We start from the raw sequence: 14,475 nt of genomic DNA on the forward strand, positions 1-14,475 counted from the left end.
TATTTGATGAAGACCCTCAGTGTCACACATAGCGATGTGTGCTGCCGCAGGAACGACGAACAACCTGCGTCCTGCAACAGCAATGATATTTGAGATTAGAACGACGTATCAACGATCAACGATATGGTATTTTTGATTGTTAGCGGTCGTTCGTACGTTTCACACGCAACGACGTCGGTAACGAGGCCGGATATGCGTCACAAATTCAGTGATCCCCCCCCAACAACATCTCGTTAGTGATGTTGTTGCGTGTAAAACGGCCTTTAGTATGCACTGCACATGGCTCCCCAGAGGGCCATCCATCTTCCACTCCAAAAAAGACCGCTGAGGCTGGAGACGGTGAGAATACTGGGCATAATTACATTACTTTTGTGCCTATTGTTTATGAGCAAAAAGGAGAGATGTTCTCCTCCAAGGTTTCCACCAATGACACCCCCAAAATCACACCATCAGGTTTCTGTTGGTGAGTGAGAGAATGCATCCTCTGTTCCTGCATTTCGGCACCACCTTGCCTCTGCTGGGTAGGCCACGCTAGCATGTTGGGTTACTTTTAGGCGGGCTTTGCACACTACGACATCGCAGGTGCGATGTCGGTGGGGTCAAATTGAAAATGACGTACTTCCGGCATCGCATGCGACATCGTAGTGTGTAATGGTTCGATGATACGATTAACGAGCGCAAAAGCGTCGTAATCGTATCATCGGTGCAGCGTCGGCGTAATCCATAATTACGCTGACGCGACGGTCCGATGCTGTTCCTCGCTCCTGCGGCAGCACACATCGCTGTGAAGTCGCAGGAGCAAGGAACATCTCCTACCGGTGTCACCACGGCTTCCGTAGGATATGCGGAATGAAGGAGGTGGGCGGGATGTTTACATCCTGCTCATCTCCGCCCCTCCGCTCTTATTGGCCGCCTGCCGTGTGATGTCGCAGTGACGCCGCACCACCCGCCCCCTTAATAAGGAGGCGGGTCGCCGGCCAGAGCGACGGTCGCAGGGCAGGTGAGTGCATGTGAAGCACAGCGTAGCGAGAATTATCGCTACGCCAGCTATCACAAGATATCGCACCTGCGACAGGGGCGGGGACTATCGCGTGCGACATCGCAGCATCGGCTTGCGATGTCGCAACGTGCAAAGCCCGCCTTACTCAATAGCATCTTTTCCAAAATCCTCAAAGATTTCGCCCATAGATTAAATCTACAGTTACCAATCTTAATTGTTTTATCCGTTTTGAAGAATGTCACATTTTTAATAGAGGCATGGTTTCTTTTTGATCCAATCTTTTTAATTTTATTACAACATTTTGTAGAAAAAAACAGAACAGAGAAACTGCCACCATTTTATACAATATTTTAAAATATAATATTTTAGATTATTTTTTATTATTGTGAATAAATGATGAGACTTTTGTTGCTTCATTTATTTTATTTTTCGAGATCATCCAAAGGATTTACGTTACAGTAGAAAATATATTATAATCATAAATAACATTATTGTAAATTTTAATGTATCATTTTTAAAGTATTTCCCAAATTGCCCCAAAAATTAACAAAATAAAATACATGTCAACACTGTAGCAGTTTATGTTGAAATTGGACTCTTCTTAACATAAGGCAAGGAAATTTATGTTAAAGTGAATCTGTCACCAGGTTTTTGCTACCTAATCTGAGAGCAGCATAATGTAGAGACAGACACTTACTGGGCTCCTTAGTGCAGTTTTTTCATAACATTACTACTGTTTCAACAGGAGATTACCAATATAGGACTACTTGGCCTGCTGCCAGGTAGTCCGAATATACCCAAACCACTGATTGGTAGCTTTCTGCACAGTGTAAGGAGAATGGTGTCAATCATTGGTGTGGCCGGGGTGATGCAGATCATAGCACTCAGACAGCTGGTAGATCTGCAGCAAAATTAAAAAAATATTTTACCAAAATGTCAGCACCTGGTAAAGTAAGTGACACATTGCTAGAATCAGAGTCTCTGGCTCTATGTCGTGCTACCCTCAGATGGGGCACCAAAACCCTGCTAATAGATTACAAACAATTCTGACAAATTTAAATTTTATTTTAAAGGGGATGTCCAGTACTTGGACAACTGCTTCTCATTTCTCTTGTTCGCCCAGAAAAATAAATAAGCTTAAGTCGTTCCCAGGGCTCACGTGACATTATTATGACACGCCAGACCCATGACCAATTAACGCCCGATGTCTTCCGCCTTTGGACATTTGAACAGGAAGTGAGCACTGCATTGACTTCCTGCTCCAAAGTCCAAAGGCGGGGAAGAAGAAGCCGCCACTGATTAGTCGCGGGGCTCGCATGTCATAACAATGTCACGAGGACCCCAGGAACTGGAGCCACAGCCGCACCTCAGGTGAGTATATAAATATTTATTTTTCTGGGGTGGATAAGGGGAATGGGAACGGGTTGTCCAAGTAGTGAACAAGTGTTTTAATATGACGTTTTATTAGAATTTGCATGAACACTACGCTTGTACAGTACAGTAATATAACTTTATGGTACATCTTGTATTGTTTTTATCAGCTATAGAGGTAGTGTAAAGAATATAAATCTGGTAAAAGCTGTAAAACAAACATACTGTAAATTCTCTCTTGTGGTCCAACTTGGGTGAGGATGTGTATAGTTGGAAGAGATATTGGCCACTCTTCAGTCCAATAGAAGGAGAAGAATGGGCAAATACATAAATAATTTCCCTAATTGGATGTGTTTAAAAAATGTTTTTCCTGTGCTGAGATAATCTTATATATGTGTCTCTGCTATGTGCTGTGTAATGGCCGTGCCTGACCGTACAGGGACATGGATTGATCACACCACCATACCACATCTATTCTTTTTGTGAGGTAAAACATTTCAATGCCTATTTTTTTTTAAAAAAAAAAGCAAAAACAAAAAAATGTTGTTCCTTAAAGAAAGAATAATTTGCAATCCCGCACTGTAATGGCTATATACTTTTTTATTTATTCCCCAGTCCTTGAGGTCCCTTCCAACCCTACCATTGTACAATTCTAGATATGATATGATAAGGTTTCTATACATTTCAGATGATTGATGTCAGTCAGTAGGAATAGTGGTGAGAATGGATAACCATTTCCTAAAATTGCTTCAAGCCTGGACAGTTGAGTAAAACCTTAATATAAGTGTAGTTCACATCAGTATTTGTCCCTACAGCATGCAATTTATTTAAAGGGGTTTTCCCATGAAGAAAGTTCATCTTAATCAATAGATCTTGGAATAATAAGTTCCACAATTGGATGTGTTTAAAATAATATTTCTGTGCTGAGATAATCTTATATATGTGACCCTGCTATGTACTGTGTAATGGCCGTGTCTGAACGTACAGGGACACATATATAAGATTATCTCAGCACGGGGACTCACTAACCAGAGACAGGTGCAGGGGAAAGAAGGCACCAGGTCCCCACACCGGCACTGTGACTAAGGGGACCAGCGGTCAAGACCAGCCTTCCTCGGGTTACCAGCTACCACCATACTGTGAGTAAAGGAACCAGTTACACTGCAACCCCTTGTGTGGCCTACCTTCTTTCCATGCCCAACAACATCATCTATTCCCTGGGGCCTGGCCCTACTTGCGAAGGGCCCAACATCCAGGCTGCCACTAACACCAGCCCCAGTAATGAGAACTGTGCAGTGGCTCCACGAAATAGCCGCAACCCACAAGTAGCATCACGATAAAAACTTTTGTTTCAAATCCCCTGTAAATAACCCCCTTTTAAAAGTGACCCCAGGGTCACGGTACCGGGCAACGGCCACCCAGTGACATCTCCCCAGCAATACATCTCCCGGGACCGAGTATCCCATCACCCTAGGGCGACACAAAAGCTGAAAAAATGTGAATTCCACGTAGTTCTGCTCCCAGTACTTTGTAATTACACACAATTCTGCAGTGAGATCAGTGAGGAGAGCAGAATGTCTTTCATTACATGTCTCACACTGAGAAACCTACTTTGGGTACTGTTCCCCTTGCGATTTTCATGTGTGAGTGCAATCCGATAAAACATTGAATTGCACTCGCACCAGTGCAAAACTATGGGGCAGCAGCCATCTGCGATGGATTTCGCATGCCACAGCAGCATGTGGAATGAATCACAGCATGCTACGTTTGGCAGTGAGTCTCAGCTCACGCACAGGCATAGAAGTCTATGGGAGCTTGTGAAACATTGCACTGTACTCGCATGTAATACGAGTGCAGGGCGATGTACGCAGAGACAGCAGAGGAGATGGTGAGAAAGTGCTCCTTCCCTCTTCTCCGCAGCTGTGATGCGATCACAAGATCAGATCACAGGCACATGACCCTCGGCTGATGCTCGCAGCAGAGGGTCATTAGAATATCGCTTCCGATGCTCTGTCATCTCAAGGTATGTGCAAGTGGAAAATTACCCTTTAACCTATTGTAGAGGAATGTTCTTCCTTCCCCAATATGTTGCAGCCTATATTGGTCAACCTCATACAAAAGACCTCAGTGCAAAAATAAAATTCCCTAGCAAAGCCTCCTTTGATTAATCATAACTTATAACCTAAACTTTACAAGCTAAGATCTCCACAAGCATGGAGAAATTAAAAAGAAAAAAAAAATGTTTTATAGAGATCTATACCATTTATTCCACCACGTTGGCCAGTTCAACATGCTCCAATTGGTGAAAGGCCCTCCGGACAACCACTTGTATCAAAAGCATAGAAAAAATAAAGAGAAAAATGTAAAAAAAAATATTGTGGCTGTAAAAATTGCTACCATTGCATAATGTAAGCCTGGTTATCTATTTTTTAACAGCTTATGACATCTAAGAAATATATTAAGGCCTGAACCCATAAACAAGCAAACAGACTACCTGCCAAAAGCCATAAAAATCCATCAAACTATTTTTTTTTTAATTCCTGTCTCTGACTTCTCAGTTAATCTCAGATTTAAGAAATATAAAATGCACAACAAATAACTCTTCGAACAATATCACACCAGCTTTAAAGACTTAATTATTGGAACAATCAAACTCATTGACAATAAATCTTCCCATAGACGACATGTTTATGTACAAGCAGTTCAGTAATATAATCAGTAGATAAATCATGTACATTGTAATTCAAGTTTAGTTTATTTGTTGCCTGGTATCCCATTAAAATTATGTGCTTGATTTATCTACTTTGTTGAGTCTTTTGCTGCATATCCTTTGCATGCCTTCTGCATATCTTTTAAGAAGTTTGGAACTCCATTCTTTAAGAAATAAAAGGAGAGAATTAAAATGAGAAAATTCTTTAAAATACAAATATTAACACAGAGTATGGAGAACACTAATTGTCAAAACCTTTCTAGTATTACGTTTACTAGAATTGCGAATCAACTTCACTTTTAAACTTTAAAGGTTTGTTTCACTCATATGGTATTAACAAGTCATAAATTTCAGATTTACAAAACCACCGTCACAACAAGAGTGCAGGTGACCTGGTACCTCTCAGCAGCACTCATGCTACGAAGCAGAGACCCCAAGACTACAAGCCATACCACTCCACAAGCACAGCACCACAGCAAGGTGAGCTTTTTAGATTTATTCACTTGGTCCTGGTGCGGTGTGGTGGCCATTGTTGCTGTGGTGCTGTGGCCTGACTTGGTGCCAGTGCTGTATGGTGAACAGTGTTGCTGTGGTCCTGTGCCTGTGGGGTAATGTAGCCTGACCTGGTGCTGGTGCTGTGTTGCGGCCAGTATTGCTGTGCCTGTGGGGTGATGTGGCCTAACTTGGTGCTGAGTGGCGGCCATTGTTGCTGTGGTGTTGTGCTTGAGAATTGGTATGGCCTGAAATCATGGGGACTCAGCCTCACAGAAACAATGCTAAGAGGCATCAGGTCACCCACCCTGCTGGTGCACTGTAGCTGTGACGGTAGTTGGCACAAAGTGACCTTTAAGGCTAGGGACCCACTGAGGTGTTCACCATTATTATTATTATTATTTATTATTATAGCGCCATTTATTCCATGGCGCTTTACAAGTGAAAGGGGGTATACGTACAACAATCATTAGCAGTACAAAACAGACTGGTATAGGAGGAGAGAGGACCCTGCCCGCGAGGGCTCACAGTCTATAGGAAATGGGTGATGGCACAATAGGTGAGGCCAGAGCTGGTTGCGCAGTGGTGTACTGGACTGAGGGTTATTGTAGGTTGTAGGCTTGTTGGAAGAGATGGGTCTTGAGGTTCCTCTTGAAGCTTTCCACGGTAGGGGAGAGTCTGATATGCTGAGGTAGAGCGTTCCAGAGTATGGAGGAGGCACGGGAGAAATCTTGTACGCGATTGTCGGAAGAGGAGATAAGAGAGGAGTAGAGAAGGAGATCTTGTTAGGATCTGAGCTTGTGTGCAGGTAGGTACCGGGAGACTAGGTCACAGATGTAGAGAGGAGACAGGTTGTGAATGGCTTTGTAAGTCATGGTTAATGTTTTGAACTGGAGTCGTTGGGCGATGGGAAGCCAGTGAAGGCATTGGAAGAGTGGCGAGGCTGGGGAATAGCGAGGGGAGAGGTGGATTAAGCGGGTCGCAGAGTTCAGGATAGATTGGAGGGGTGCAAGAGTGTTGGAAGGGAGGCCACAGAGTAGGAGGTTGTAGTAGTCGAGGGGGGAGATGATGAGGGCATGCACTAATGTCTTTGCTGATTCTTTGTTAAGGAAAGCACGGATCCGGGAGATATTTTTGAGTTGTAGTCTGCATGAGGTGAAGAGGGCTTGGATGTGTGGCTTGAAGGATAAAGCAGAGTTGAGAGTTACTCCAAGGCAACGAGCTTGTGAGAGTGGGGAGAGTGAGCAACCATCAAGTAAAGTAAAAACAAAGAACTAAGAACCTAGTGTTCAGTTTTATAAAGTTTTGCCAAATGGCATTACTTTAGATCAATAATTATTGGATGTGAGGTCCATATCTTTTTTTTTTTTTACAGTTGTGGCAAATTGATCACGGCCCAACACCCGGAACACCCACCCATCACTTGTTCTCAGTTCCAGAAGTAAATAATTGCAAAATTGATCAGCAAAGTTCTTTAAACTGTTTAGTGGCCCCTGCCAGGTACTGCTGATCAGTAGTCATTCTAGTCATATCGAGTCATTTGAACATGATGGCTTTCAATAATTTTCTTATGCACATGGTTAGGCCATAGAACTTGAGCATGTTGCATGGCTCTCCATTAAAAAGAACCGGTCATGTAAAAAAAATGCTATAAACCTGCAGATATGAGGTTAATCTGCATGATGTTTTAACCCCATGCAGCTGCCTGGAGGAAATTAAAGGGAACCTGTCAGGTGCAATATGCACCCAGAGCCATGAGCAGTTCTGGGTGCATATTTCTAATCTCTGCCTAACTGTCCCTGTATACCCTAGCATAGATAACGAGATCTTTAGAAAAAGTATTTCTAAAGATCTTATATTGTATGCTAATGAGCACGGGGACTAGTTGCAAGGGCATTATATCCCCTGACTAGTCCGCCCTCTTGGAATGTTAGCATGCCCACAGTGTTAATTGTTTGGTACAGTTTTTATCTGCACCAAAATCTGCAACAAGAACACAGCCCTTTAGGATTCTCACAGACTTTGCTGGGTTGCGTTTTTCCTTGAAATCTGCAAGAAAAAACGCATGAAAAACATGGGAAAAAATATGCAGCCGTGCACATATTCTCAAGCACCAAGGCTATTACTTAACCTCAGTAACTTAGGTGGCATCTGTAGGAATGCATGGTAGGTAACGGCCATGTACTAGCCCCAATTTGCAAACAAATAGGAAACTGGCTAAATTATAGTAAAATAAGGTACGCATCCGCTAAGTGTAGACAGAATCGGCCCATGGAAGCCGTCAGAGCAGCAATGTCATCTAATTGTGAAAAAGGCAAAAAGAACAATGGAATTCATGAATAAACCTGCAAACATTACAAGTCATCCCTCCTTATGCTTTCCTCTTTACACATCAGTCGATATGTAACTCTGGTTTCTTTGTGTATGTATACTGGTACTATCCTCCTCAGAGCTGCTCATTACAGATATTTAATAGTAACAAGTTGCAGGAGTTAAACAGCCCCTGAAACAGTCATCCATTACTTTAAGGACTGCTACTCTATTAATAATAATAATAATTTATTCATTTATATAGCACTGTTAATTCCACAGCGCTTTACATACATTGTGCACATTTCTTTTCCATGCTCAATCCCCCGGCCTCAGCCCACACCCCTCTTCAAACATAGGCATCTTGTAATCAGATTTCGTACAATATTGTAGTCTCCTTACGTCAATTCCTTATCTGGACAGCAGGAGACAGGAAAAATGACATCAGCACACAGAATTGTTTAATTGGCGACAACTGTTTTGGTAAAGCAAAATAATTCAATTAATAAGTGACGGCTTTACTGCATCTTACCTAAGAGAAGGGCGGAAGGAAATGGGCTAACTGGAAAATGTGGTTAGTTATTCCAAAGTATTCCAAAGTACAGTTCTACTTAAAGAGACTTATTAAAGGGAATATATCAGCAGATTTTAGTCACCTCGTCTAAAAGCAGCATGATGGAGACAAAGAGTCTCTGAACCCAACGATGCATCACTTAATTTACTGGATGCAGCCGTTCTGATACAATCAGAAATGTTAGATTTAGCATGTAGCAAAGCTGAGAGAGCTGCCTCCCAACACACACACACACACACACACACACACACACACACCAAGCTCTCGATATACAATGTCCATAGATAGTGATCTGCTAATTACAGGAGGGGACGTTTCAGACTGCCAAGCACAAGGCAATGTAGTTTAGCAAGAAGGTGCTGTTGCTAAAACATTATTGCAAGTAAACAACATCATGGAAACTGATAAGAGAGGATCACTGAATTCCAGGAACTTTCTGCTCACCTGTCCCTGTCACTGCAGTCCGTGGTTCTGATCTACGGTCTCCGGTCCTGCCGAATCCCCGCTGCTGTTGCTTCTAGCCCGCAGTGGAGTGAATATGCAATGAGCATAATGAGCAGGGGTCGGAAGCAAGTGCCAGCAGCGGCAGAGACAGCAGCACTGGAGAAGGTGAGTATAGAAATTCCTTTCAATTCACAGACACATGTTTTCTCCAGTGCATGTCACACGGATCACATCTGTGCGGTCCGTGTGCGGTCCGTGTGACACCCGTGATGCTGGAGAAAAAAGGACATGTCTACATGTGGAGCACACAGGCACACGTATGCTCCACACGGACACACGGTCCATGGCAAAACACGCACATGAGCGCAGACCCATTGATTTTAATGGGTCTACGTGTGCCCGTGTCTCCGGCACGTGAGAAAACGGACCAAACACGTACCAGAGACACGGACTTTTGAAGGAGGTCTAAGACTGTGTGCCCACGCTGTGTCTTGCTGTGTTTTTTTTCTTGCAGATTTTAATCAATACTGCAAGGAAAAAACACATCCCAGCAAAGTCTATGAGAATCTTGACTTGCTGTACACGTTGCAGATTTTTTCTTTGAAGATTTTGGTGCATAAAAAAATCTGCAGCGTGTCAATTCTTTCTGCACTTTTTCCTGTCTGATATAATCCACTTCAGTGCTCAAGCTCAATGCACTCGCACCACTGACACTTCGCCTTACACATCAAGCATACAGTATGGACTGTGAGGCGATCCGTAGCTCAGTAACCTGGGGTTGTCATGGTGATGACCGGGGTTCCCATGGCAGCAAACGGGTCCCTGTGATCGCATTACAGGGACCCAATCACCAGAAGAAAGCGATTTCTCTCCCTGCCTCTTGAATGCTATGATCTAGATTGATTGCAGTAATCAGGGGGTTAAACTGTCGGAAGCGGCACAAGCCCTACTCCTGGCAGTGAGAGGCGGGTCTCCGCTGTAAAATCAAGCGGAGGCCTGCCGGGGTACAGCGCAGGAACCCCCGAGGTGAAAAACGCATGCAAAATCACTTTAAAAACCCACGAAAACGCAATAACAAACTATTGTTTTTTCTGCTGCGTTTTTCCTGCCAAAACATGCAGTTTTGTGTGCAAAAGATCTGCACACAAATCTGCTACGTGGTCACATACCCCCGTTCCTCACCAATCACATTTTCAAGATTTTTTTTTGTATATGTGGTTGACCAGTTGTAGTAATTGCTCAGATATTTATAATTTTTACATTTTCTTTTTTTTATGAGACATGGGTCATCATTTATATGCCACTTTCTTTCTTATGATCACAAAGGACCATACTTTAAACTTTGTTCACTTTTCTGTAACAATTATTTTTATATACAGTCATATGAAAAAGTTTGGGCACCCCTATTAATGTTAACCTTTTTTCTTTATAACAATTTGGGTTTTTGCAACAGCTATTTCAGTTTCATATATCTAATAACTGATGGACTGAGTAATATTTCTGGATTGAAATGAGGTTTATTGTACTAACAGAAAATGTGCAATCTGCATTTAAACAAAATTTGACCGGTGCAAAAGTATGGGCACCTCAACATAAAAGTGACATTAATATTTTGTAGATCCTCCTTTTGCAAAAATAACAGCCTCTAGTCGCTTCCTGAAGCTTTTAATGAGTTCCTGGATCCTGGATGAAGGTATATTTGACCATTCCTGTTTACAAAAAAATTCCAGTTCAGTTAAGTTTGATGGTCGCCGAGCATGGACAGCACGCTTCAAATCATCCCACAGATTTTCAATGATATTCATGTCTGGGGACTGGGATGGCCATTCCAGAACATTGTAATTGTTCCTCTGCATGAATGCCTGAGTAGATTTGGAGCGGTATTTTGGATCATTGTCTTGCTGAAATATCCATCCCCTGCGTAACTTCAACTTCGTGACTGATTCTTGCACATTATTGTCAAGAATTTGCTGAAACTGAGTTGAATCCATGTGACCCTCAACTTTAACAAGATTCCCGGTGCTGGCATTGGCCACACAGCCCCAAAGCATGATGGAACCTCCACCAAATTTTACTGTGGGTAGCAAGTGCTTTTCTTGGAATGCCGTGTTTTTTTGCCTCCATACATAACGCCTTTTTGTATGACCAAACAACTCAATCTTTGTTTCATCAGTCCACAGGACCTTCTTCCAAAATGTAACTGGCTTGTCCAAATGTGCTTTTGCATACCTCAGGCGACTCTGTTTGTGGCGTGCTTGCAGAAACAGCTTCTTTCCCATCACTCTCCCATACAGCTTCTCCTTGTGCAACGTGCGCTGTATTGTTGACCGATGCACATTGACACCATCTGCAGCAAGATGATGCTGCAGGTCTTTGGAGGTGGTCTGTGGATTGTCCTTGACTTTTCTCACCATTCTTCTTCTCTGCCTTTCTGATATTTTTCTTGGCCTGCCACTTCTGGGCTTAACAAGAACTGTACCTGTGTTATTCCATTTCCATACTATGTTCCTCACAGTGGAAACTGACAGTTTAAATCTCTGGGACAACTTTTTGTATCCTTCCCCTGAACAACTATGTTGAATAATCTTTGTTTTCAGATCATTTGAGAGTTGTTTTGAGGAGCCCATGATGCTACTCTTCATAGGATATTCAAATAGGAGAACAACTTGCAAGTGGCCACCTTAAATACCTTTTCTCATGATTGGATACACCTGCCTATGAAGTTCAATGAGGTTACAAAACCAATTTAGTGCCTTAGTAAGTCAGTAAAAAGTAGTTAGTAGTGTTCAAATCAAGAAATTGATAAGGGTGCCAATACTTTTGCACCGGTCAAATTTTGCTTAAATGCAGATTGCACATTTTCTGTTAATACAATAAACCTCATTTCAATCCAGAAATATTACTGAGTCCATCAGTTATTAGATATATGAAACTGAAATAGCTGTTGCAAAAACCCAAATTGTTATAAAGAAAAAAGGTTGACGTTAATAGGGGTGCCCAAACTTTTTCATATGACTGTATATGACACGTATACATGTATTTTGTTCTTTTGACAGGGGCTAGTAGCAGCCATTTGGATTAGTAGCAGTTTTTATTTAATTTTTTTGTCATGCTTTTTATGTACGGTATTTTTTATTTATTTCAACTATTTTGCCAACATTTATATCATAAAAGATCTTTGGGGGGGACATTTCAACATTTCTATACTTTATTTAACCTTATATTCCATATAGCTGGGACTGGTATATTACTCCCTGTTAGGCCCCTTTCACACGTCAGTGATTCTGGTACGTTTGTGCTTTTTTTTAAACGTACCAGAATCACTGACATACGCAGACCCATTATAATGAATGGGTCTGCTCACACGTCAGTGATTTTTCACTGCACGTGTCTCCGTGCGGCGTACCCGCGTGTGCGTGTTTGCCGCACGGAGACATGTCCATTTTTTTCTGGCATCACTGATGTCCCACGGACCACGCAGTGGTGTGATCCGTGAGACACGTGCCAGAAAAAAACGTGCTTTTAAAATAAAAATCATTTTTACTCACCCGGCTCCAGCGACGCTCTCTGCAGCCCGTTCTGCCGGCTGCTTCTGAGCCGGCTCATTACTGTCGCGCATATTCATGATGCACGACACAGCCGACCTGGAAGCAGCTGCTGCGGGGGTCAGCGCCTAAGGCCCGTTTCACACGTCAGTGAAAAACACTGACGTTTTTCACTGGCGTGTAAAAAAACACGCACATGTCCCTCCGTGTGCCGTGAATTACGGCACACGTGGGTTGTCTAACTGCAATCCGGGCTCCGTTCTCCGTGGCCCGTGATTGCACTTAGAGATTAACTCACCTGTGCGCGCTCCCGCTCTCCATGGTACTGATCGCTCCCGCGGTGCAGCATCCGGCCGACGCTGACCTCCGCAGCAGCTGCTTCCGGGTCGGCTGTGTCGTGCATCATGAATATGCGCGACAGTAATGAGCCGGCTCAGAAGCAGCAGGCAGAACAGGCTGCACAGAGCGTCGCTGGAGCCGGGTGAGTTAAAATGCTTTTTATTTTAGAAGCACGTTTTTTTCTGGCACGTGTTTCACGGATCACACCACTGGGTGGTCCATGGGACATCAGTGATGCCAGAAAAAAATGGACATGTTTCCGTGCGGCAATCACGGACACGCGTGTACGCCGCACGGAGACACGTTCAGTGAAAAATCGCTGATGTGTGAGCAGACCCATTCATTATAATGGGTCTGCGTATGTCAGTGATTCTGGTAAGTTTAAAAAAAAAGCACAAACGTACCAGAATCACTGACGTGTGAAAGGGGCCTTATAGAGAAAATTTAGCCTCCTGGCTGCAGCAGAGCTTTCTGGGACTTCTAGGACAGAGCACCTCTGTTTTCTCCACATGACCACTGGGTCCAAAGGAGAATGTGCCACCAGTGTTTCCTATTTTGTATGCACAGTGCTTGTTCAGTGCTGAGTATACACTGATTGGGAAGGCAGAGTTGATAACCAACCCTCTCTGCCTTCTCTATGTGGGGTCCAGCTGTGTCTGACAGCCGACTTCTCGCTCATGCAGGTGGTCATCTATTTAGTGACTAATGATGAGCGAGTTTTGAAATACGCGGATTCGCAATACTCGAAACAAGTACTGCCTAATACTCGCATATGCATTCCGAATAGTGTGTGCACCGCAAGTCAGTGGGGAATACTCGCAATGTAACGAGTAACCCGAATGCTATACTATTTGTGCGAGTAGCGAATCCGAGTATTTCGAAACTCACTCATCATTATTAGTGACGTTTTAGAACAATACTGCAGAGTAAAATGCTGACTTCTGGGACATTTATTATCTCTGGGCAACTCAGGGTTGGTTAAGGGTTAGTACTGAGGCTGCATTGCTCTCTCCTCTCTTTTCTCTCTCTCTCTTTCATCTCTCTCTCTCGCTCTCTTTTTCTCTGTCATCCCTCTCTCTCTCTTTTTCTCTCTCATCCCTCCATCCATCCCTCCATCCATTCATCCCTCCCTCCATCCCTCCCTCCATCCATTCATCCCTTCCTTGATCCCTCCCTCCATCCCTCCAACCATCCCTCTATCAATCCATCCATCCCTCGATCCCTCAATCCATCCATCCATCCCTCCCTCCATCTTTCCCTCCATTCATCCCTCCCTTCATCCCTCCCTCCATCCATCCCTCTATCCCTCCATCCATTCATCCATCTCTCCATCCATCCATCCCTCCATCCATCCTTGTAGCTGAATAATTTACTTCTGGATTCTCAAGTGCAATACAGAGGTCAAGATTACCAAATGTTCCTATGCTTTTCATTAACCCCTTAACGACCCATGACGTACTAGATACGTCATGGATCGTGTGCCGGTAAGCCCCGCCCCCTGCCGCCGGCAGGCGGCGGCGATCAGCGCACATATCAGCTGTTATCAACAGCTGATATGTGTGCCTGCTAGCCGCGGGTGGAATCTCTTCCACCCGCGGCCATTAACCCCTTACATTTCGCTGCCAAAGTCTTGGCAGCGATATGTATATGGGCGCCGCCATGACAGTGACTTACCCCGCCCCCACCGGAA

The 14,475-nt window shown here is 43.6% G+C and overlaps 1 protein-coding gene across 5 annotated transcripts in view; it reads right to left on the reverse strand.

The window, feature by feature from the left end:
- The window catches only part of PCTP (phosphatidylcholine transfer protein), a 126,827-nt gene that overhangs the window by 49,744 nt on the left and 62,608 nt on the right, over window positions 1-14,475 (reverse strand). The window contains exon 6 of one of the 5 annotated variants that reach the window (XM_075349712.1): window positions 1,416-5,245. The exons of 3 other annotated variants lie outside the window; for them this stretch is intronic. In XM_075349712.1, coding sequence (XP_075205827.1) covers window positions 5,171-5,245 — 75 coding nt within the window. In that variant the 3' untranslated portion in view covers window positions 1,416-5,170. Of the gene's footprint in view, window positions 1-1,415; window positions 5,246-8,214; window positions 8,299-14,475 lie in introns of those variants that run through there. One more of the 5 variants, XM_075349716.1, reaches the window with a different exon arrangement.

Source organism: Anomaloglossus baeobatrachus, chromosome 5 (genome assembly GCF_048569485.1).
Source record: "Anomaloglossus baeobatrachus isolate aAnoBae1 chromosome 5, aAnoBae1.hap1, whole genome shotgun sequence".
In the NCBI taxonomy this organism is placed as follows: Eukaryota; Metazoa; Chordata; class Amphibia; order Anura; family Aromobatidae; genus Anomaloglossus; species Anomaloglossus baeobatrachus.